The sequence below is a fragment of the Artibeus jamaicensis genome, unplaced genomic scaffold, assembly GCF_021234435.1.
Source record: "Artibeus jamaicensis isolate MK-2021 breed Jamaican fruit bat unplaced genomic scaffold, CSHL_Jam_final contig_944, whole genome shotgun sequence".
In the NCBI taxonomy this organism is placed as follows: domain Eukaryota; kingdom Metazoa; phylum Chordata; class Mammalia; order Chiroptera; family Phyllostomidae; genus Artibeus; species Artibeus jamaicensis.
Window position 1 is genome coordinate 5,573,412 of NW_026522020.1, and position 22,976 is coordinate 5,596,387.

General features: G+C 64.9%; 1 protein-coding gene across 1 annotated transcript in view; it reads left to right on the top strand.

Moving 5' to 3' along the window:
* Positions 1-454: 454 nt before the first annotated feature.
* CROCC2 (ciliary rootlet coiled-coil, rootletin family member 2) overlaps positions 455-22,976 on the top strand; it is a 51,372-nt gene continuing 28,850 nt past the window's right edge. Inside the window, exons 1-16 of the mRNA XM_053655173.1 lie at positions 455-1,124; positions 1,316-1,855; positions 8,949-9,099; positions 9,920-10,065; positions 11,636-11,742; positions 12,997-13,178; positions 13,815-13,902; positions 14,320-14,517; positions 15,549-15,645; positions 15,719-15,808; positions 15,887-16,093; positions 16,237-16,436; positions 17,920-18,069; positions 18,492-18,636; positions 18,883-19,029; positions 19,321-19,441. Of these exons, the coding sequence (XP_053511148.1) occupies positions 1,778-1,855; positions 8,949-9,099; positions 9,920-10,065; positions 11,636-11,742; positions 12,997-13,178; positions 13,815-13,902; positions 14,320-14,517; positions 15,549-15,645; positions 15,719-15,808; positions 15,887-16,093; positions 16,237-16,436; positions 17,920-18,069; positions 18,492-18,636; positions 18,883-19,029; positions 19,321-19,441 (2,107 nt within the window). The 5' untranslated portion in view covers positions 455-1,124; positions 1,316-1,777. The remainder of the gene's footprint in view (positions 1,125-1,315; positions 1,856-8,948; positions 9,100-9,919; positions 10,066-11,635; positions 11,743-12,996; positions 13,179-13,814; positions 13,903-14,319; positions 14,518-15,548; positions 15,646-15,718; positions 15,809-15,886; positions 16,094-16,236; positions 16,437-17,919; positions 18,070-18,491; positions 18,637-18,882; positions 19,030-19,320; positions 19,442-22,976) is intronic.

A 22,976-nucleotide genomic window follows, 5' to 3' on the forward strand; every position in this document is an offset into this window, starting at 1 on the left:
GGGTGCCGTGCACCCAGGGGAAGGTGGAGGGCCCCGGGCAGAGTCCCCGAGAGCACAGACGGCGCCCGGAACACAGGCGGGTCCAGAGCCATCGGGCAGGACTGCAGCCTGGAGGCCAAGAGGGGCCGGGACAGAGCTGCCACATTCCTTTGTGGCCTCTCACCCTCTTCCCCAGGTGTCCTCCATGTGACCCGTCTTTAGAGGACACACCAAGACTGAGTGTCCGGTTCACACAGGCCCGTCTGTCCGGGCGAGGACGGGAGCGGCTGAGCAAGGGTGGGAAACTCGAGCCTCACACAGGGAAGTGCCCAACTGTCCTGCACGTTCCAGGGTCCCTTCCCCTCGCCGAGAGGGTCTGGGTCGGGGGTGGCACATTCTGGTGCCCCAGGGCCAACAGGGGACGGGAGAAGGCCAGCCCGCTGAGTTCTGCCAGGCCTGACCCAGTCCCTGCCACTCATGAGCCTGGCAGGGCCAGAATGGGGAGCTGCCCCAGGGGGGCTGGGACCCAGAGTGTACAGGTGGTGTGGAGGGGCGGGAGTGACACTCAGCAAGGTTCCCTACTTGGGGGAGAAATGGTGACAAAGCCCAGCCACGGGCCACCTCCACATAGACAAGGGGAGGCAGCCTGAGCTGGACAGGCGGTGGTGGGGGGCCACAGCAACCCAAGCGCTGAGCACTCTCTGCAGCCCCAGGGAGCAGGTGGGTTCAGGGACCCTGTCCCCCCAGCAGCGCACCAGGACCCTGAGGACATCAGGACAAGGACAGAGCACAGGTGCCCCTTTGGTGAACTCGGTCTGAGGACGTGGTCCAGGCCCCGACGGGCTCCCGAGAGCAAGGCAGCACCAGGAACAGACGCGCTCCCCACTGAGCGTCCACCCTCGCTGGGCAGCCCCAGAGGGACGCACCCCACCCACAGGGCCCAATGGCTTCCTCTCATCAGGGGGACAGGCACTCAGCTGCAGGGCCCACTCCAGCGCGGCCCCTTCAGCCCAGCTGGCGTAGGTCCTGCCGACACGCATCGGGACGGGGCTGAACGCCAGCGGCCAGTCTTGGTCCAGAGGCCCCGGGAGGCCTCGGCTGGGAGAGTCCCTGCCGGTCCTTTGTGTGGCTCTGGGAAGGGTCAGGTGAGTGAGTGGAAACGACCCTCCCCTGACAGGTGTGAGGCGCGTCACCCACGATGCAGCATCCATTTGGGACATTGGATTCCAGAAGGCGAGGCCCTGGGCCAGGCGAGGAAGATGAGACCTCCCTCCCCAGCCTCACCTCACTGGGCCGCTGCCGGCCGCGCCCCACTGAACTCCAGCTTCCTTTCCAGATCCCGTGGAAGCGTCAGAGTTTGGTTCTCCAACGGCAGGAAGTGGCAGGCTGCAGGTCACCTCCACTGGACTGTGGCCCCCGGCACAGGGCTCCTCCCCGGCCACAGCCCCCTGGGAGGCGGGGGGGCCGGGGGAGAGGCCAGCACCGCCCCGCCTGCAGTTGAGGAGCTGGACAGCTTCACCAAGGGCGTGTCCAGGTCTCCGGGGAAACGGCTTCCAGACAACAGCGTTCCCTAGTCCCCACGGCAACAAGGCTTGCACTCCGGTTTCCAGGGAAACCAAGCCTTCAGTGTTTCAGTTGCCAGAGCAACACCTAACGCTGGGTTGCCTACAGTCCCAACCCAGAGGGGGCAGCTGGGAGTCCAGGACAGGGAGCAGGTGCTGCACAGGTGTGGGGCCCGGAGCTGAAGGAGGCCCTGCCCGGCCAGGTCTCAGGAGGAGACGCCCTGGCTCCAGGCGCCATGAGTTCCACCCCCAGCGAGCCTGCAGGTGGGGACGCAGCGGAGCGGTCCCTGCCAGGGCTGGGCGCCGTGATCCAGGTCAGTGGGTGGCTGCCCCCAGCACCCCTCAGGAGCCAGCGGCAAGGGCACCGTGAGAGGGAAGGGACCCTGCAGAGGCCATACCTCCTTGGCTCTGGGGGCGCTTCACACACGCTCACGTGGTCAGCACAAGTGCATGTGTGTGGGAGCCCACATGGGCACAGACTGACCCGGACGGGGCTGGAGGTCTGAGTCTGCTGGTGAGCCCCTCACGGGGAGTGGGGGACACAGCAAAGACCCTCAGCTGACATTCTGGACCCAGCTCACTGTTCTCGCTGTGGCAAAGTGTGGGGGCTTCCAGCCCTTCCCCAGAGGCACTTGTCACCTCTGCACATGGGCCAGTAGGTGAGACCGTCCCCAGGGCCTGTCCTATGAGTTCCGGAAGTTTGGATTCTGACTTTCTTAGCCTCACCTGCATAACAACATCAGCAATGACCTGGAACTGTCCCCACACCCCTCCCCTTCACCCTGACATCCAGACCCAACCTGCTACCCAGGCCTGACGTCCCACCCCCTTAAGGGGACCCCTCTGCCATCACAGCCAGGCGGCAACCCCAACCCCACTGACCCAGGGGGCCCAGTGTGGCCACGCAGGGGCTGGCTCGGAGTTGTTTGTCCACCCGGCTCTCAGAACCTCGGGGCTGCCTGGGGGAGGTGGGTCAGGCCCCGTATAAAACCCGGGTCCCCGGGGAAGAGCACCGCCCTGGGGAGGGTTCCAGGCTGTGTGCCGTCGAGGTGGGGTCACCACACATGTGCTGGCACAAGCACGGGACCAGGGTGTTCGAGCTGGGTGACGCGAGACAAGTGGTGGCCCTGGGTGGGTCTCTGCTCTCTGGGGGCCTGGCAGGGGGCTGGCCAGTGTGGGGTGGGCGCTGGGAGGGAGGCAAGGCTGACAGAGAGTTTCCCAGACTTTCGGCTGGTGACCGGGGCCCTGTCAGCCCCGAGGGCTCCGTCGCCCCCTCTGGGTCTGGGGAGATGGAGGCTCCAGGGTGCAGGCTGCCTCGCTGACAGGCCACTTTGTGGGTGGAACGCAGATCGGCGCCAACACCAGCAGTGGGCGTGAGCGGGTGGCAAACGAGGCTGCCAGCCGGAAACTGTCGTCTGAAGGCCCCAAGGAGCCCTGGCCGGGGTCTGCTCCGCCCATCTGACCCCCACCCGTCACTTGCACTGCGGTGATGGAGACCGAGGTGCCATTACACAGGGGCCTCGTGGGCAACCGGGCCTGGACCTGCTCCCGTATTAGAGAGGCCCGTGGACACCCCACGCCATCCTCTCACCCACTCCCACTCTGGCGCCCACATCCACAGGGCGACCTCGGATGCCAGGAGCCCTGGCCTGATCCTCACAGTCCTTTGAGGACTACAGCAGAATGTGAGCATGCGCGGACACGGCCTTGGTGCAGCACCAGGCCCGTGAGCCCCTCAGGACGCGGCGTGGCCGTGGGTCACCGTGCTCGCTGCTGTCTGGCTCTCCGTACCATCCCAGAGGTCTCTGGGTGCCGTGTGTGCACATCTCTGTTGGGGCCCTTCCAGGAGTCCGGACCCTGGTCCTGGGTTGGGCGTGGGCAGGTTTGGTGGACGCTGCCAAAGGGGTGTCCGAAGGGGTTGTGCCGTCCAGGCCGTGGTGTGCAGGGCTGGTTGCTGCAGACCTTGGCCGGCACTCGGCACTTCCTGCCGTTCTCCTCTGTGGCCCTTAGGCGGCCGTCCGGGTCTCAGACTGTGGTCTTACTAACCGTTTGCCTGATGGCTAGTGATGTTGAGTGCCTGCCCCTCTGTTTATGGGCCCCTTGGACGTCTTTGGTGAAGTGTCTGCTCTAAACCTTTGCCTATTTTTGTCTGGTGTGGGGCTTTCTCTTTTCATGCTGACCCGGATGTGATTGTATACACTGGAAACCAGTCCTGTTTGAAGCTGTGCTTTGCGAGTGCCTTTTGTGGGTGGTCTTTCCCCCGTCACAGCACATTTTGGGGAACAGAAGCTCCTCAGTTTTCTGCGGCGCACCCGTCCATGTTCCCCCTTCACAGTAGCGCTTGTGCGCTGTTTAAGAGACACTCTGCCCACTCCACCGTCACCGCGACATTCTCCGGTTCCCTCTGAAAAGCCGTGTTGTTTTACTTTCACACTGAAATCTGAAACCCAAGTGGAATCGATCTTTACGCGCAGTGTGACACGGAGATGACCGTGCCCTTCCTTCCATGTGCTTACCCGGTGGCCCGAGCCCCGCTGGTGAAAACCAGCGTGAGTGTGTACACGTGTATGCACAGGCGTCTGCACACATGCACAGTCTGGCGCGGACTTTGGAGACCCATCCTGTTGCTTTGCTCCCACGCTCCCTCCCCCTGGACACCGGCTCACGCCTCCCTAGTTAACTCCCTGCGGCGACACTTCTCCCCTGAAGACCCTGAGCCCTGTCATCTTACGAGTGAACGGGTGGAGGTCTCGTCTGCTGCAGCTGCTTCTCTAACTACCCACTGCAACACCTCCTCTGGCTGCTGAGCTCTTACTTACCCTTCAAGGTCCAACGCGCCTGCCACCTCCTCCGGACACCTGCGCGGCACCAGCTACCCCGGAGCAAACTCGATCGTCGGAGCCGTGGCCCTCCCCCGCGCTCCCCGATATGAATCATTTTGCAGTGGGTGACACATACCTTAGGCTGGGTTTCCAGTCATGCGTGTAGTGACCCGTCTGAGCCAGTTGTGTGCCAAGCGCCAGTCATGCTGGGGGCTGGGGTGGCAGCCCAGGGTGAGTGAGATGTCATCTCCCTCATCCCCAGTGCCTGAGTCGGTGTCTGGCCCGGGTCACCCCTTCATTATTAGGGAGGACCAAACTGCCCCCACCAGGAGCAGGGCGCCGCCCGGGGCTCCAGGTCTCAGTGAGAGATCGAAACCGCCCCCGCCTGCCTCGGCGGGGCCAGACGCTGCTGCACACACAGAGAAGCCCTTTCTCTGAAGGGATGGAGCCTGGCAGCGGCCACCCCAGACCAGAGCCCTCCCTGCAGCTGCCAAGCTGCAGGAGGATGGCAAGCAGACGGCCAGTGGCTGGGCTCGGCTGGAGCCGCCCTCAGATCGTTCCTCCAGCTGCGCCCACCCCTGACCACCTGGGCGTGAAGGGGGGCCTGTGGGCAAGGCTCGGAAATGTCCCAGGCAGCAGAGCTGGAGGAGGAAGGCTGGCGGTGGCTGGCGTGGGCCGGAGGCTGCCCCGTGCACTGCCTGGGCTCTGGGGGAGCCACACTGGGGAGGACACCTGAGGCCAGAGTGCCTGCTGGATCCTGCTCTCTGGCCCCTGGGATGGTGCGGGCCCTGCAACCACTGGGGGCACTTGGGTGCCCACAGGCAGGCCTTAACATTGCCACTTGTGACACAGAGGCCTTGAGCAAGTCCCCGACCTCCTCACGTGGAGGTGAGAAGGTGATCTTTTGGGTCAAGATAATGGATATGAAATGTTTGCTGAGAGACCCTGTGTGGAGAGTGTCCTGCCTCACCGCACTGAGGGTTCCCGCGGGGTTCCCACTTCCGTGGGACCAGCTGGGCCTCATCCTCCCACAGCCCAGCAGGTGAGGCGTCCTGCAGCGCCCCTGGCAGCCACGAGGTGGCACTGCCGGATCCACCGGCCCAGCCGCGGAGGCCCAGGCCAGCCTCTCCACTGTGACTCCCCTGCGCCCGGCTGATTCCGGGCACCTCCTGGAGGCGGCCTCTCCCAGGGCCCGCCACTGGGCTCACTTGGGCCACCCAGGGGTCTCCGCAATCTGGTTCTGGGTGTGGGTGGCCCTCATCATCCTGTCCGTATGTCACCAAGTCCCTTTTGGAATACGTCCTCCTCTGGCCCCAGAACCAGGCCATAAACTGCCTCTCCCTGCGTCCTTAGCAGCCTGGAGGTTCAGGAGGAGCCACTGGGGCTTCCAATGCTGGTCACCAGCGAACGGAGAGGGCCACGTCACTCTGACTCTGTGATTCCGTTTCTGACCTACAAGCCCACCCGCCTGCTGCTCCCAACCTCCTCCCATCCCCAGAGGGAGTCCCAGAGACCACACGCCACCCTCCATTGAGCTGCGGGGGCATTTCTCTGGGACCTTCCCCTGACACACGCATTTTCACAGAAGAGGCCACAAGGAGGCCACGGGCAGGTGGCACCACACCCCCGGCGCCACAGGGCACCAGCCCAGGTCTGCTACAAAGGTCCTGCTCTAACACGGGCCCATCCTGCTCTAACACGGGATGGGCTCGACAGGGGAGCCCACGCTCCTCCAGGTGGCGCTCTCCTTCCACAGACACGATGGAGGAGCGGGTGCCGCAGGGGTGGCCCCGCCGGTCACACTCCGGGGCCCTCTGGGGCCGAGGTGTCCCTCCCATCCCTGGGCCACCAGGTGCCCGCAGAGCTGTGACCGTGCTGCGTCTAGAGCGCAGGTTAGCAGAGGAGAGCGCTGGGGAGGAGGAAGGGCTCGGCCTGGCTCAACCCTGAGTCCGGGGTCTTTGGGGAAACAGAGTCCAGCCCGGCGTCCCCTTCGCGGACTCAGGGTCCCCAGGGGGCTCCTAGGAGTTTCCCGGTGCGCTGCCCGCACAGCAGACGCCCACCCTCCAGGGCCTGGCCCGGGCGTGAGCGGCCTGGAAGCAGGGCCCGGCCTGCCCGGTGCAGGATGCACCATGCCGGGGAGGGGACTGTGAACCCCCCGGGGGAAGACTCCCGCCGGCCCGGAAAAGGTGGCCAGCGTTGGGGTCCGAACCAAGTTCTGCGCAGGCCCGGAGGGCCCGGGCTCCAGCTCCGCACGGGCCCCACCCACCACGGCCCCTCCGCTCCTCGCCCCGCCCAGGCCCCGCCCCCGCCCGCCCAGGCCACGCCCCTCCCGCCCAGGCCACGCCCCTCCTGGTCTCTCCCTCCTCTTCTGTTTCCGCGGGGGCGGGGCGGCCTCACCCCGCGGGCCGGGGGCCGAGGGGGCCCTGGCGCCCCCTCCGCGCAGCCCCCGCCGCGCCCCCTCGGCTCCAGCTGGGCCGCGGCCCGTCGCAGGCACCCGGCCACAGCTGGAACCCATTAGGCCCCCGCGCCTCTGGGGACGCCTCGGCTAATAAGTGACCCTCTGTACACGCAGGAATGAGTCAAGTTCGGGCCGCGCTGCCGCTTTCCCGTTACGGGTGGCGCCGCGGGCGCCCGGGGGAGCGGAGGGGGGCGGGCGGGAGGCCAGGGGCAGAGGCCTTCCTGGCCTAGGAGGGAAGCTTCCTGGACGTGACCGTCCCACCCGCTGGGCCTCAGTTTCCCGGTTCGCGTCCAGGGTTCAGGGCAGGCCGCGGCTGAGCCCGGCCCCCGCCTGCCCCCCACCCCGGGCGCCCCTCCCGGGAGGACCGCAGAGGCGGCGGTGGTCTTGGCACAGGGTCCTCTTTGGCCCGGAGGAGCGGCAGGCACGTCCTCCGGCTGCGCAGTGGAGGCTGCTCACGCCCACCCAGACTCAGCTCGGGCCGGAGGGGGTCGTGTGGGGGATGTAGAGTGAGGGCGACTCCCCAAGACCTCCAAGGGGACTGACATTCAAACTCAGGGAAAAGCAAGGCTCCATCCAGCCTGCCGCGGGGAGGGGCTCCAGGGAATGGGGATCAGGGCCGTCACCCCAGTAGCATGCGTTCAGGGTGGCCCACCCTGGGCTCCCGTGGGGACCACATCAAGCCTCCCAGCTGCCATGCGGGAGCCAGGTTCCCGGTGACGGCGTCAGTCTGGTCCTGGGGGAGAGTCTGGGGGACCAGGGAGCCTTGGAGGTGGATGTGGGAGGAAGACTTCAGACAGGGTCTCAGGAGGAGGGGGCAGGGTGAGAGTGAGCCCAGGCCAGCAGGAAGCCTGCGGGTCCCGCCAGCCTGGGGGCAGGGGGCCAGTGCCCAGTCAGGTGTCTGCGCAGGAGAGGGTGTCCTGGGAGAACTGGGAAGGTGTCAGAGGACAGAGGACAGGCAGGGGGGCTGCCCTGTGGTCGCTGCCCAGTACCCTGGGCTAGCAGGAAAAGCTGGGGGGGTCACGGGGTGAGGGGGAGCAGGCCGTGGCTCTGAGGAGCACAGGGAGAAGAGTCCCGGGGAGGGGCGTCTGGGCGCACGGGGGCAGGTGGGGTGGGGGTAACAGCAGGACCCTGTCTGGCCACCCTGGAGTCATGGGAGTCGACACCCATCCCCAGGACCCCTTTACTATTTCAGCCACCGCCCCAAAACCAGATGTCCTGAAGGTGGCGGGGTGGGCGCTAAGGCCTGTCCCAGTCCTGGGTGACCTTGTCTGGCCCTACCTGCTCCCATCCAGAGGTTTCCTGCTAGTTTGAAACGGCTCCTGCCTCCACCCTGCGTTCACAGGCCCCTGATGGTCCTCCCCACAGTCGGCACCACAGTTCGACCCAGAAACAAGGGCACCGCAGGGCCAGGCCCTCCCAGGGGAGCAGAACGTCCCCGGCCAAGGCAAAGGGCTCTGGGAGCCAGAGACCCCCAGGACCTGAGCTTCCTGCCCACTTCCAGGCTGCGACCTCTTCCAAGGCAGGACAGCTGTTCCCAAGGCTAGACAGGATCACCACCCTTTCCGGCCACGGCCCACCTCCCCGGGCCACAGATGCCCACACAGCTGGCCTTGTTCTAAGCGGGGGAGCCTCTGTCCTCACACCAGTCGCCTGCCACTCCCCAACGACCCCCTGTGGAAACTGAGGGACTACCTGCTGCAGGTGGGTGGGAGGGGGCCCTGCGGACCCAGGGAGGACCCCTGCCTCCCAGCATCCTTGGACAGGTGTGAGGCCCGGCCCAGCCCTCAGAATAACAGTCATGCCAAAGGGCAGGGTGTGGTGAGAGCCTAGGCCAGGTGTTCTGTGACCAGCCCTTCTCCGTACTTCCCCATGGGTGTGACCTGCGGTGCCTAGACAGGCAGGGCTCCACCCACGGTACAGGTCGGGGAGCCAAGGCGCAGGGGGAAACCAAGGCACGTGTCTCGGGAGGCCTCCGTTTGGCCCGGTCCTCTCCAGGGCATTTTGCTGCAGTGAGAGGCCTGTGGTGAGCCCCTCCAACCCCCGCTCACCCCACTGGGCTCACACGGGGGTGCCCGGCAGCTCTCGGGATCTGACGGCCCCAGGCGTCTCCAGCTGGGTGTTTTTCAGAAGCTGGAGGACACTGTTCTGAGTCCCACGGCCAGCAGGGAAGACCGGGCACTGACCATGCACGGGGCAGGCCGGCGGGCCTCCCCCACACCCCTGCCTGCCCGCATCCGTGAGATCGTGGCCAGTAGCCTGGGCGAGGAGCCCCCCCAAGGTGAAAGGAGGTGGTGGGGGTGGGGAGGTACCGGGGGAGCTGCTCAGCCACCAGCTGGAGTGCAGCTTCAGGGAGCCAAGCCCCTACTGCCCCCTGCCTGGTCCGCTGCTGGCCACGCGGACCTTCCCAAGCCAGCCCTGCAGTTATTTGTGTTTGTGACACATTTGTGACCTCCAGTCTCGATTTCATCCACACTTGTTTTTCATTTGATGAGTGGAAACCCTCATGGTTGAGGCTCAGGAGACACAGAGCCGATCTGCCCCCCATCCCTACCCCAAAAGCTTTGCTCACCCAGCCCTGCAGGTCCCCTGGAGGTGCCGTGGAGGAACCGGCGCAGAGGCCGGGTTCTTGCCTCCAGGCCACCCAGACATGGGGTGGCTGGCCCCAGGGCACTCGTAACTCTGAGCCATTCCGACCCCCCATACGTGGGTCCCAGGTGCAACCCCTCCTGCACTGAAGGCCTGTCCGGAGTGGGCACTAAGGAAAGAGAACCCCCAGGTGTGGTTTCAAAGCCCCTCACTCCTCAGGGATGGGATCCGGTGACCAGAAATCAGCAGTTCCCCCGGGTCCCTGGGGTGGGGGCACCTCACGCCCCTGTAATTGTTTTGGGGTTCACCCAGGGCAAGGGCTGTATTTGGGTGAGGATGTTGATAAATGGCAGGAGGCGGCCCACTGACCGAGTGCAGGCCAGGCCCTTAGCATGAGGCCACCTCCACACCCAGCCCTGGGTCAGACCAGCCACACTGCCACCATGGGGACAGGGTGCTGTGGCTGGGGGGTGCAGCGTTGCCCCCGGGCTGACCCCATGCCTTGCCTGCAGGGGTGCAGGAGCTGGCTGCCGGGGCCGCCGGGCAGGAGGACAGCGAGCTCTTGCAGGAGCAGCTGGCCCGGCTGGAGGGCCTGCTGGCCCAGGTGGGCACCGAGCGGGATGAGCTGGCCAGCAGGTACCACGCAGTCAGCGAGCGGGTAGGTGTGCGTGGTGGGCTGCCGCAGGCCAGGGGTCAGCCTGGCCCCACCCAACCCTCAGACCCAGCCTGTGGAGAACTGGCTCAGTCCCCAGCCCCCACCCCTTCCCGACAGCTGAGGAGCAGCTGTGACCCTAGGCCCTGGGTCCTCCGTCCTGTGTGCCCTCTGGGGTGACCTTCCCCACAGGCTGCAGCGAGAGGCCCGTGTGGTCATCGAGGGTGGGGAGGGGCCTCCCGTTGTGAATGTGGGGAGGCCGAGGCAGGGAGCTGAGGACTCTGCCGAAAGCCTCTGATCTGAGTCTGCTCCTGAGGCAGGAGTGGGCCGGGTGGGGGGCCCGGCCCACAGTGTGGGGGGCTCTGAGACCCTGCTGGGCAGGCCCAGCTCCTGCCTTTGCTGCCTTCAGAGCCTCGCACTCTGTGTGGCAGGAGAGGTGACCCCACTTTCCAGAGGAGGAAACAGGCTCAGAGTGGGCCAGAGTTGCCCAGGGCGGAGACCACCACCAGTGACCAGTGATGGCTAAGCGCCTGTAGGCCCGGGACCCCTATACTGGGGACACCCACTCTCACGGTGGCCGGCACACCCAGGGGACCGGGGGCGGGGCTATGAGGTGAGGGTCCTTCCCTGGGGCCAGGCCCAGAGAGCACCCCGTGAGCTCCCCGCTGGCCGTGGGGGCGGGAGTGTTCCTCGCACAGGGCGGGGAGATGGTGGGAACGGCAGTGGGAACAGATGCCGCAGGAATTCTGTGGATGGCTTAGCAATCTCGTGAGTCAGACCTGAACTCGCAGAGGCCGTAGCTCGGCACACACTCGGCCCCTGGCGTGGCACCAACGGGGGCTGGGCCTCCCTCAAGTTCCCTGGGTGGCCAGCGTGACTGCTTCCTGGTGTCCCCAAGTCTGGTGGCAGCCTTTGCCCAAGCACCTGCCTCCATGGAGGACCTCTGGCCCCTCCCCCCTCCTCTCTCTGAGGAGGGGACACGCCTCCCCTCACACCGGGCCCCAGGTCCCCAGTGCCCCAGGTCCCCGGGTCAAGCCACAGGTGTGGCCTCCAGCTCTCCTGACCTTCCTACCTCTCAGCCTGCCCTCAGGGTCTGAGCCCCTCTCTCCGTACCCCAGAGAGAGCTCCAAGTACACACATCTGGGGAGGCCAGCACCCTCTTGCCCCCTCAGAGCCCCAGGGTCCTGTCTGCTCACCGCTGGGGCAGGCCTGGCCCACAGCTGGGTGTGGTCCCCACCCACCTGCCGGACGAGGCAGAGGTGTGCTCACAGGCAGGAGGGGCAGCTGGAGGGGGCACCCTACCACTCACTCGATCTCGTGGGAGCAACCCCAGGCCTGCTCTGTGACTGGCTATCCTGCCCCTTCTGTGGCCAGCCCAGACCCTCAGGGCCACCTCCTAAGCTGGCTGCACACCCTTGGCCCTCAGGCAGGGTGCGGACACCCACCCATCTGATCCATCCTGGGAAGGGGCCTGAGCTTCTCCAGCCCCAGCCCCAGCTTGACCTTGGCCGGCCAGCCCTGCTGGGCGCCCCGGGGGGCCCTGCCTCCCACCTGGTGGGCCAACGCTCTTCTCCAGCTGCAGGCCCGGCTGGAGACCACGGAGGCGCGGCTGCGGAGGTCGGAGCTGGAGCACAGCGTGGGCCTGGAGGGGGCCCTGGGCCGCTTGGAGGCTGCGGAGCAGAGGTGAGGCTGGGGGCACAGCAGTCAGGGCGCAAAGGGCTCGGCCGTTACCCCAAGGGGCAGCAGGGCCTAAGGTGCCTCGGGGCCGCTGGCCATCCTCTTCCCAAAGCGCTGTCAGACAAACTTGCCTGTAGGCCTGTTTGACTAGCAGTCACTCAGCTACAGGCTGGGGCAGGCGCATGGGGGGTGGGTGGCAGCCAGAGAAAGGAGGGGGCAGAGCAGAGCAGGGAGTGGGACCAACCCGGCATGGCCTCAGGCCCGGGGTACAGGTCCCACAGGCCGTGAGGCGCTCCCTGGGCCCTCTCTCTGGAATGTGGCCCCTGAGTGGACTGCGGCCCTCGGCAGCCCAGCCCGTGCGGGCACCCGTGGGGTTGCTCCGAGCCCAGGCTTCTTCTCACTCCAGCTGGGACTCCCGGACCCCTCGGCCTCAAGCGGCTTTGACTTCACGGTCAGGGTCTCATTTGTCTACCATGGAGGGCACGTGTGATCTCAGCCCTTAGTGGCAGCCCCTGCCCTCTGACCTCTGGCCCCAGGACGAGGCCCCAGAAGGGCAGGGTGCCCCTCCAGCTCCCCACTGGGCCACCCACAGCCCCAGGGGGCTCCCCTCCCGCACGGGGTCGTCCTCGGGGACTGGAGAGGGAGGACAGTGCTGGGAAGCCGTTCGAATCCGGTGTTTCCGGGGGTAACCCACGTGCAGGATCACGCCCCAGGAGCGGGGAATGCGCTGCTGCAGCCTTGCGGGAGGGTGCTGGCTCTGGAGCGTGGGCCACCCCGAGTAGGCGGGTTTGGTGTCCCTGAGTCCGGCCATATGCAGACCCGCCCTGGGTGGAGAAGGCCGTGGCCTGGGCACTGCTCCTCCCTGTCCCCACCTGCCTCACTGCAGGGATACACCTCCCCCCAGCCTCGCCTCTCTTGCTTGTCTCGGGGTTCACTGCTGCCCCCAGGACTACAGAGCCGGCCTCAGTTGTGGAGGCAGAACCAGGAGAGCTCAGGGAGGGAGAGGAGGGTAGGGTGGCACCCAGATGCTCTCCCTGGCTTGGCGACAGTGGGGACCCACTGCAGATTGCTGCATAGGGCAGGCAGGGGCTGCACACAGAGCTGGTGTCGGCGGGGTCTCGGAGCTGCCCCGAGCAGAGCCACCACCCACGCCCCGCCACGCCCCGCCACGCCCCGCCACGCCACGCCCCGCCACGCCCCGCCACGCCCCGCCCCGCCACGCCACGCCACACCACGCCGCTGTGGTGCCTGCCCCTCCAGGAGCACCAGCCTCTCCCAGGTGAACAGACTGCTCAGGGAACAGCTGGAACACATGAAGAAAGCCAACGACGCGCTGTCTGCGGAGCTGGCCAGGACGACGGGCAGCGTGTTCCACCTGCAGGCCCAGCTGGAGCTGAGGGAGGCTCGGCGCTGGGCCCAGAGACAGGTGCTCCTCTGCCACTGCCCACTGGCGGGGACACCTGCTCGGTGCCAAGGCTGCTGCGGGTCGGGGGTGGGCCACCGGGACCAGGATGGGATGGGCAGGGGAGCTGGCTTCACTGCACTTCCTCCCTGGGCACTGGCCTCCTGCCTCCCCATGTCCTCTACTCAGCATGGCCACAGCATATGGCGTAGGGGGCCCCAGGGTGGGGAGACCACCCCTCCATTGACAGAAGGAGGGCAGCACCCTGAGGCCAGATCCGGAAAGTAGGGACAGGCGGGAGTCCTGCTCCAGGGACAGCCAGGGGTGTGGGCAGGCGGCCTCCTTGTCAGACCACGGCAGTGACGCCCGCCCCACCCCTGGCCAGGGCAGCAGGACCCGAAGCCTTGGCGGGTCACTTTTCTGAAACCCTAAGCCCGTCGGCGGGTCAGAGTGCTCCCAGGGCCAGGCCGCACACCCGGAGCCCTGGGAGCCGTCCCAGGGGAAAGCTTCCCTGGGCGAGCTGGGCGCCGTGGAGGCGCCTCTCCCACGTGGAAGATTAGCGGGTGAGGGGCGGGGGTCGGCCAGCGCCACTGGAGGAGCAGGTGGTGGGAGGCAGACGGTCCAGGGCTCCTCACCCCCGGCCCCTCCCTGTCCCGCCTGCAGCATCTGCACCCAGGGGCGCGGCCCCGGGACTTCCTCCTCCTGTGGCAGCAGGTGACAGCGCTCCGAGCACCCCTGGCTGAGCTGCGATCGACCGCGGAGAGGTGAGCGGCCGCCCGCCATGGTCGGGGAGGAGGGGCACCCGGTGGCGCCCAGGCTGGGGACCTGGGGCCTCAGGCCAGCCCCGTGGGACCAGAGGTGGGGGGCTGGAGGGAGGTCGGAACAGAGGAGAGAGGAGCCTCGGGGTACAGCTCCGGGCCCCTCAGGGCTTTGTCCTGGGCCGCTGAGCATCTGTCGACCCTCGGTTTGTGCACGTGGAAGCTGGGCTCCGAGGGGCCACGCACTCTGCGGCCTTGCCCAGCGCCCGCCCGCCCCGCCCAGCTGTGACGGGGCGGGGAGCAGTCCATAGCAGGTGGTGGGGGCCTCGACCAGACCTGTCCTGCCCAGCCAGCCCGGCACCCCCTGGGCCTGGAGCCCACAGCTGGTCCTGAGGCTCGGCTGGGGCACTGCCATGTCCCCAGGGGCCTTGCTGACATGCGAGCGGACGCAGCCAGGACCGCCCGGCGCCTGCACATGGCCTGCCTGAACCTGGACTCCAACCTGCGGCTGTCGGCCGACAGCGCGGTGGGAGCCCTGGAGCTGCAGCTGCAGGGCAGGGAGCGGAAAATGCTGCACCTGCGGAGCCGCTGGGACGCAGAGAAGGTGGCGCTGAAGGCCAGGTGGGCACCCGAGCCAGCGACTGCAGGTGAAGGGGGAGGCACCGCACGCCCCTTCCCATCTGCCAGCTGCTGGGATTCTGAGTGGTGGGCCGCCGTCACTCCAGGGGCCACGTGACGTTCCCACGGGCTGACTGATGTGCCCCAACTTTGCAGCCAGCCCTGAAGGCCGCAGTCAGAGTCCCCACTTGGAGGGTCTCCGTGGGCACTGCCGTGGGCATGTGCACTATCCTTGAGACTGGCTCCCGAAAGTGGAGGTTTCAGGCCTAAAAGCACAGTTTTCGGGGGCTGGCGCTGATTTGGGGTCAACTGTTTAAGGAGCAGAGGCGCCAGGAGAGGGTGTGTGGGAGGTTCTGCCACGGTCGGGGCTGGAAGTCTGTTTCCTTCAACAGAAATGGGGAGATGGCCGCAGGGCCTGATTCCACAGCACCCAGGGGCCCGGGGCTCCCCTGGCCAGGGCACCTTGTCAGGCTGACGGGCTGGGGTCCTCCTTGCCCTCAGGGGTCTGGAGCACAGTGGGCGGCGGGCGGCCCGGTGTGTCCTGCAGGGGCAGCGCCCAGGGCCTGAGCGGAGCGCCCGGAGCCCCGGGAAGGGAGGCCCCGGTGCCACAGGGGAGCCCATGGACTCAGAAGGAGGGAGTCCTGGGAAGGAAGGGACCAGAGCAGTGCCGTCACTCAGGGCTAGACCTGTGCCAGCAGAAGCAGCAAAGGCGAGTGAGCGCCACACCTGCAGTGTCACAAGGACAAGCAAGGCCCCAGAAGCCACTGTCCCTGAGGCAGGAGAGCTGAGTCGGCATCAGCAGCGGGACCTTGGATGCTGACCTTGGGGTCTGAGCTTTACTGCCAAGTCAGTGGGAGTCATGGAAGGTTCTAGAGTAGGAGAAAGGCCAGGGACTGAGGCCCACTGAGACAGGCGTGGCGGGTGCCCGTGGCCCAGCCGCACCCGGGAGGAGCCTGGACCCAGCCGGGCACCCTCAGGCCTGTGGCTTGCGCTCTGCGCTGACCCCTGTGGCCCCGGCCCTGGGTGTCCTGCAGACTCTCTGAGCAGACGCTGCTGGTGCGGAAACTCACGGAGCAAAACTCGGAGAAGGAGAGAACCATCTCTTCCCTCAGGGCGGATGTTCGGAGACTGGTGCGTGGGGCTGGGAAGGGTGGCTCTGGGGCAGGGGGCGTCTGCGCTCCGCTGAGGGCTCTGCCGGCCGCAGGAGTCCCGGCGTCTCGGAGGCGGGCGGGCAGCGGAGGAGCTGGCGGACCGAGTGGAGTGCCTGCAGCGCACCCTGAACATCATCGCAGAGGTGCGGCCGTCTCTGCCCGGGGAAAAGCCTGGAAGGTCCCGCCAGGCGTGGCCCTGAGCGCTGTCCCCACACCTGCAGGTGGCCTGGGCGGACTCGGGGTGCCCGGTGCTGGCATCGACCAGCGCCACTGACGGGGAGGAGGCACCGGGTCCACCGAGGAGCCCCCTGCACACCTCGTCCCCTTGCTGGAGCCGGTCCCCACCTCGGGCCCACTCCCCGGCCGCCCTGGACCCCGCGCTGTGGGCCGTGCAGGCAGCCATCGAGAGGCGGCGGCGGCAGGAGCAGGTGGGGGCCGGGCAGGTGCTGCCTCAGGGCCTGCCCCTGAGCCCCACAGCCCCGGGAGGGGGCTCCGTCCACAGCGCCTGCTTCCTGGGGAGTCTGTAGTCAAAGGCCGGAGAGGGCTCATGCCACTCCCCACCCCCGAGCAGGAACTGCGTCTGCAGCTGGAGTCTTGCCAGACGGTGGTGGCCGGGCTCCGGGAGCAGCTGTCGGAGAGGCAGCGGGAGCTGCGGGCCTCCCAGAGGGCCCTGCGGGAGCAGGAACGAGAGCGCGAGGGTCTCCTGGACAGGCTGGAGGCACAGCGCCAGGAGGCGCAGAGCTGCAGGGCGGCCAGCGACCGCCTGGGAAGGTGGCTCACGGAGGGCAGGGCGGGCAGTCCCAGCCCTGGGCACCTCCCGCTCCAGGCTGCCTACCACGGCCCCCGGCCCACCCCTGGGCCCGTCCCTCGCCTCCCGCCAGCAGCCAACACCCAGCCCCTTTCCCCTCATCAGGGCTGGCCGGGCTGCCCAGGACTCCCCTCCTCACCCCCTCCGCTGCTTCCCGAGCTCTCCGGGCCCACCCCATTTCGCACGCCCCCTGCCTGGAGCAGGCTGTGTCTCCCTCCTCCCCCAGCCCCCAGGACTTCTTGGGGGCTTCTCCATCCTTCAGAAATGAGCCACACAGCCTGTGTGTGTCCACGGGGGCCCCACACGGCTTCCTGGTGTACCCTGTGCGCTGGTGGCCCTGGCGACGTCGGCCTTGCAGCTCTGTGACGCTTATGCCGTGCTAGTGTCCGGGGTCAGTGGGAGTTGGGGTTGGGACCGGAGTCCCCCTGAGTGAGAGGCCCAGTGGGGCTTCCCGACCCCACACGCTGTCCGAGCTGGACATGGGAGTCGCCCTAGGCCGGTCGCGATGTGCAGGGGCAGAAGGCAGGCGGGCGCTCAGGAAGCCGTCCTGCAGGAGCGCCGCAGGGGCAGGCCCCTGCTCACCCTGGGTGCCTGGACTGAGTGGCCTGGGGGAGGGTCCAGCGCTGGGACAGGAGGTCCGAGAAGTCGGTCCCAGTCCCACCTGGCAGGGGCACCGGAAGGAACACGGCAGCCGTGGGTCAGCACGACTGGCCCTGGGCAGGGGAGCAGAGGGACCAGGGCTCCCCCGGAGGGCGGAAGGGTCTTTGCAGGGGAGACAGGAAGAGTCAGGGAGTGATGCGTGCAGCGTGAGGAGTAGGCAGGCACCCTGGGGGGACTGTTAGCAGGGGCACCGTGGCTGGGAGGGCCAGTCTGGCTGCCAAGGGGACAAGCTGCAGCGTCCCGGAGACAGGTGGGCAGGCCTGAAGGGGAGGAAGGCCAGATTCAAGGGGCGTTTGGGGAACGGGGGCCTGAGGGGCCAGGGTCCCAGAGGGTGCAGCTGTCGTCCAGGTCCCAGGCTGATGGGCGATGGGCTGCCCAGCGCTGAGTGACCAGCGCTGAGCTCAGCCTCACACAGGGAGCTGGCTCTGGAGGGTCTGCCCCCCCCCCCGTCAGGACAGGTGGGCAGGACCACCAGATGTGGCGCTGCGGAGGGCGCTGGTGGGGAGGTGTCCCTTCCTTCAGCAAGTTCCACAAACACTGGCTGAGCCAGGCCCGTGGGTGGCAGAGGGCTGAGCGCAGGGACACCCCAGGAGCAGCAGCCTTTCTGTTTTAAGGACTCCCATGGGGCCACCCCACCTTGCAGGCTGGCCTGGGACCGGAGGTGGCTGCACTTCCCTCCCCTCCCTGCACTTCCCTGAGCACCTGCCCTGCCTGCCCCGGCACCCAGAAAGTGCTCAGTGAGTGCTGCCTGAGTGCTGCCCCAGCCTCGGTCTCCCCTGGCCCCAGAGAGAAGAAGGCTCTGGAGGTGGAGGTGGAGGAGCTGAGAGGCCAGGCGGGTGCTTGGGACTCGGACTCGAAGAGGCTGGAGGCAGAGAAGGCCGAGCTGCAGGGCCACTTCCTGCTCTGGGCGCAGCAGAAGGAGGAGCTGGAGGCCAGGTGAGCTGGGCACGGCCTCTGCCTCCCAAGGGCCTCAGCGTCCTCATCCAGGAAAGGGACCCCTTCCTTGGCAGCCTTGTCTCAGGGGGCGGAGGTGACAGGCTGCCCCCAGGCTCCCTCCTGGCTGAGCCATCACCCTGATACCCACCCAGCATCTGCCCAGGGCCCATCTCAGCAAACCCACCACCCAGGCTCAGAGAGGGGACGCCCCAGGCAGGTAGCACCCACCTCATCCAGGCAAGTCCACTGAGGCCCAGGCAGAGCCCCCCCACCAGCCAGGAACCGGCGTCTTGGTTTGGTGCCACCTGTGAACTCACAAGTTCAGGCCTCCAGGGTGACCCTGGGCTTGGAGAGAGCTGCAGGCAGCCCCTGCCCCCTGGGCCCTACGCCGACCTCACACCTCTGACCTGGGGGGACCTCAGTCAAGGGCGTCTGCAGCAGCTGGAAGAGAAGGTCTCGGGGCTCAAGAAGGAGCTGGTGTCGGCCCGGGAGGTGCTGACCACTGCCCAGCTGCAGAGGGACTTTCTGGAGAGCGAGAGGGCGGCCCTACACAGCACCCTGGCCCGGGTAGGCCTCTGGGCCCTCCGCCTCCTACCTCCACCAGCCTCCCTGCCCCCAGGCCACCTGTCACCTCTCCTGGCTGCAGCCTCAGTGCCCTGTGGGGGCCCCTCTGCCGTCCCACCCAGACCTCCGGCTTGTGCACCTCCGTGATGGCGGGGCTCGCTCTCTCCCTGGCACCGACAGCTCTGCCTGTGATCCTGAAAGTCCCTTCTGGCATTCCCCTCAGGGTGACCGCTGTCCTCCCCTCCCCAGGCCGAGTCCAGCAATGCCGCCCTGGAGCTGCTCGTGACCCGGCTGAAGTCAGAGGGGGCACAGCAGCGGGATGCCCTGGCCCGGGTGGCCGCCCTGACGGAGGGCTTGGCACAGGACAAAGGTGCCCTGACCCGCCAGGTCCTGCAGGTGAGGGGGGGCCCAGGTGGCCGCGGGACTCAGTCCCCGCTCTAGTCCCTGAGCCCAGAGCCCTCCTTGTACCCGCCTCCCCCCATCTTTTCCATTCTCGGGTGAAGTGCAGGTTTGGGGGAGCGGGGCCCACACGGGGCCAGGGAGCCTGACCGGCCTGGACTGCGGGAGGGAAGGTCACACCCACTGGGGCAGGCAGGGAGGTGTGGTCCGCTCATGGGGTGCGGGGGCCTGGGGCATGGTGCGGACACTGACCCCTCCCACTCCCACCCTGGGCAGCTGCAACGGGAGCGGGACCAGCTGCGGGACCAGCTGCGGGAACAGGAGCGGGTGCTGAGGCAGGAGCAGGCGGGCACCCAGGAGCACCTGGTGCGGGCCGAGCAGCGGCTGGAGCAGCTGGAGGGGCAGGTGGGCCAGGTGAGGGTTTTGCAAAGGTTTCTGGCTCCACCCCCCCCACCCCCCCCACTGCAGGACCATCACTTCCTCTTAGGGTGTGGACCTGCAGGGTCACAGGTCGCCTGACCAGGTCTCGCTGGCTCTGCTTTCTACCTGCAGTGCTGCCTGACCTGTGTGCAAAGGGCAGGCAGGGCCCCGCGGTGGGAGGTGGAGGACGGGGAGGCTGCACAAGGGAGGCCCTGGACACCACGCCTGTCTGCCCTCAGCAGGCGTCCAGGGCCCAGGGATCTCCCACTCGGGGTGGCGGGGTGGGGGGCACAGGGCCTCTCTCCCTGCCCCCTGCCTTGCTTGCTCTCCGAACCCCCACCTTCCGTTGCTATGAGTCCTGTGTTGAGGCGGAGGACACACTCGGCTGGCGGTGGGGACATCACACTGAGGGCGTTGTGCTATTTCTGGGCCCCAGCGGCATCCGGACTCCCTGGCTCTTGTCACCTCTGGGTCTCGGCGCAGCCTCTCCTGGTTTCTCAGACTCGGTCCCGCCCCTTTTTGGGTCACCAGTGTCTGCACGTTTAGTTCCAGCGTTAGTCAGCTCGCCGCCAGGAGGCAGGACAACTGCACACGCCCGCGTGGCCGCCGCCGAGGCCCAAATGTGGACCCCAGCCCAGCGGGCGCCCCCACCACGTCCCTCGGACTCGCCCTGCCCGGCAGTCGGCGTCACAGGCGCCTGGCGCCCAGCCTGCCTCTCAGTGTCTCTGCGCGTCATCGTGCCCGCAGATGGATCGAGAGCGTGTCCTTTCCGTGCACGGTGACATTCCCTCATGGGGACGAGCTGCGTTCCCGTCCCTGTCCCCTGTGGCAGGACGTCTGGGCGTTTCTGGTTTGGGGCTGTCGCGTGGGCCAACAGCGGTGAGGGTGGCCTTCCTCCCTGCAGTCCCAGCTCGGGAGGGGGGTCCCCAGTTCACCCCCGGAAGGCGTTCTCCGTGGGTGTTTACAGACGCCCTTGGGCATCGGCGATGTTCCCTTCCACCCCTGCTCTGCTGAGAGGCGTTCTTATCTCGATCATGAGTGGGTTTGAGTTCTGCCCAAGTTCTTTCCGTGTCTGTAATATGACCACATCACTATTCTCATTCTGCTCCTGTGGTGCATTACACTAGTTAATGTTTTAAGGTTGATCCAACCTGGCGTTCCTGAGATAAACCTGCTCAGACGTTAACAGATATTTTATAAATTTGTCCGTCGAATTTGATACTCTTTTTTTCTTAAGGTTTATTTATGTCTTTTTTAAAATATATTTTATTGAGCCCTGGCTGGTGTAGCTCAGTGGATTGAGCTTGGGCTACCAACCAAAGAGTCGCCAGTTCGATTCCCAGTCAGGGCACGTGCCTGGGTTGCAGGCCAGGTCCTCCAGTGGGGGCCACATGAAAGGCAACAGAAGCATGATGTTTCTCTCCCTTTCTCCCTCCCTTCCCCTCTCTCTAAAAATAAATAAATAAATATTTTAAAATATCTATTTTATTTATTATGCTCTTACAGTTGTCCCATTTCCCCCCTTTATTCCCCTCCACCCTGCACACCCCCTCCCACCCACATTCCCCCCTTTAGTTCATGTCCATGTGTCTACATATAAGTTCTTTGGCTTCTCCATTTCCCACACCACTCTTGCCCTCCCCCTGTCTATTTTCTCCCCACCGTCTACGCTACTTGTTCTCTACCTTTTCCTCATTTCTCTCCCTCTCTCCCTCCCACTCCCCTGTCAATCACCCTCCATGTGATCTCCATTTCTGTGGTTCTGTTCCTGTTCTAGTTGTTTGCTTAGTTTGCTTTTGTAGTTGTTTTAGGTATATTGTTAATAACTGAGTTTGCTGTCATTTTACTGTTCATATGTTTTCTCTTCTTTTTCTTCGATAAGTCCCTTTAACATTTCATATAATAAGGGCTTGGTAATGATGAACTCCTTGAACTTGACCTTATCTGGGAAGCACTTTATCTGCCCTTCCATTCCAAATGAAAGCTTTGCTGGATAGAGCAATCTTGGATGTAGGTCCTTGCTTTTCATGACTTGGAAAACCTCTTTCCAGCCCCTTCTTGCCTGTAAGGTCCCTTCTGAGAAATCAGCTGACGGTCTGATGGGAACTCCTTTGTAGGTAACTGTCTCCTTTTCCCTTGCTGCTTTTAAGATTCTTTTCTTCTCTTTAATCTTGGCTAATGTAATGATAATGTGCCTTGGTGTGTTCCTTCTTGGATCCAACTTCTCTGGGACTCTCTGAGCTTCCTGGATTTCCTGAAAGTCTATTTCCTTTGTCAGATTGGGGAAATTCTCCTTTATTATTTGTTCAAATAAGTTTTCCATTTCTTACTCTTCCTCTTCCCCTTCTGGGACCCCTATGATTCTGATGTTGGAATGTTTAAAGATGTTCTGGAGGTTCTGAAGCCTTTTTTTATATTTTTGGATTCTTGTTTCTTCACTCTTTTCTGGTTGGATGTTTCTTTCTTCCTTCTGGTCCACACCATTGATTTGAGTCCCAGTTTCCTTCCCATCACTATTGGTTCCCTGTACATTTTCCTTTATTTCATTAGTGTAGCCTTCATTTTTTCATCTAATTTGCAACAAAATTCAACCAATTCTGTGAGCATCCTGATCACCAGTGTTTTGAACTGTGCCTCTGATAGTTTGCCTATCTCTTCATTACTCAGTTGTATTTTTTCTGGAGCTTTGATCTGTTCTTTTCTTTGGGCCATTTTTTTTTTTTTTTGTCTTGACACACCTGTTACGTAGTGAGGGGCGGAGCCTTAGGTCTTCGCCAGGGTGGGGCAGCTACGTCACCGAGTTGGGATGCTGTCTGTGGGGAAGCCTCTGAGAGGGCGCGGTGCCGCTCGCTCAGCTCTCTGCAGCTTTCAGTCAGTTCCCCGGCTGCCCACAAGCAGAGTGGGCCCTTCTGATGCTGGTTTCGGGTGCGTGGGTTTGTGTTTGTTCTAGGACCCAATGGGTCTCTCCAGTGAAGTCTCCTGTGAGTCTGGGAGCTTCTCCCACCACTGCCTCAACCCTCACAGGTTTTTATAGCCAGAGGTTTTGAGGCTTTAGGTCCCCGAGCTGGAGCCCTGGGTTGTTCAGTGTTTTTCTCTCCAGTTGTTCGTCCTGGTTCATCGGCACACAGATGTGGGACCACTCGGTCCACAATCTGCCACCTGACCGGGCCCTCCAGCTGCCACCTGGCCGTGAATCCTCTCTGCCCGGCCCGTCTTTGCCTTTCCTACTGGTCTGGGTGAATGTTTCTTCTTTAACTTCTTGGTTGGCGGACTTCCATACAGTTCAATTTTCCATCAGTTCTGGTCATTCGTGTTTTTAAATTGTTGTTGTCATTTTGGTTGTGCGAGGAGGCACAGCGTGTCTACGTACATCTCCATCTTGGCCACAAGTCTTGATACTATTTTTCAAGACATTTCACTTATTTATTTTTAGAGAAAGAGTGAAGGGAGGGAGAAAGAGAGGGAGAGAAACATCAGTGTGTGGTTACCTCTCATGCGCCCCCTACTGGGGACCTGGCCCACAG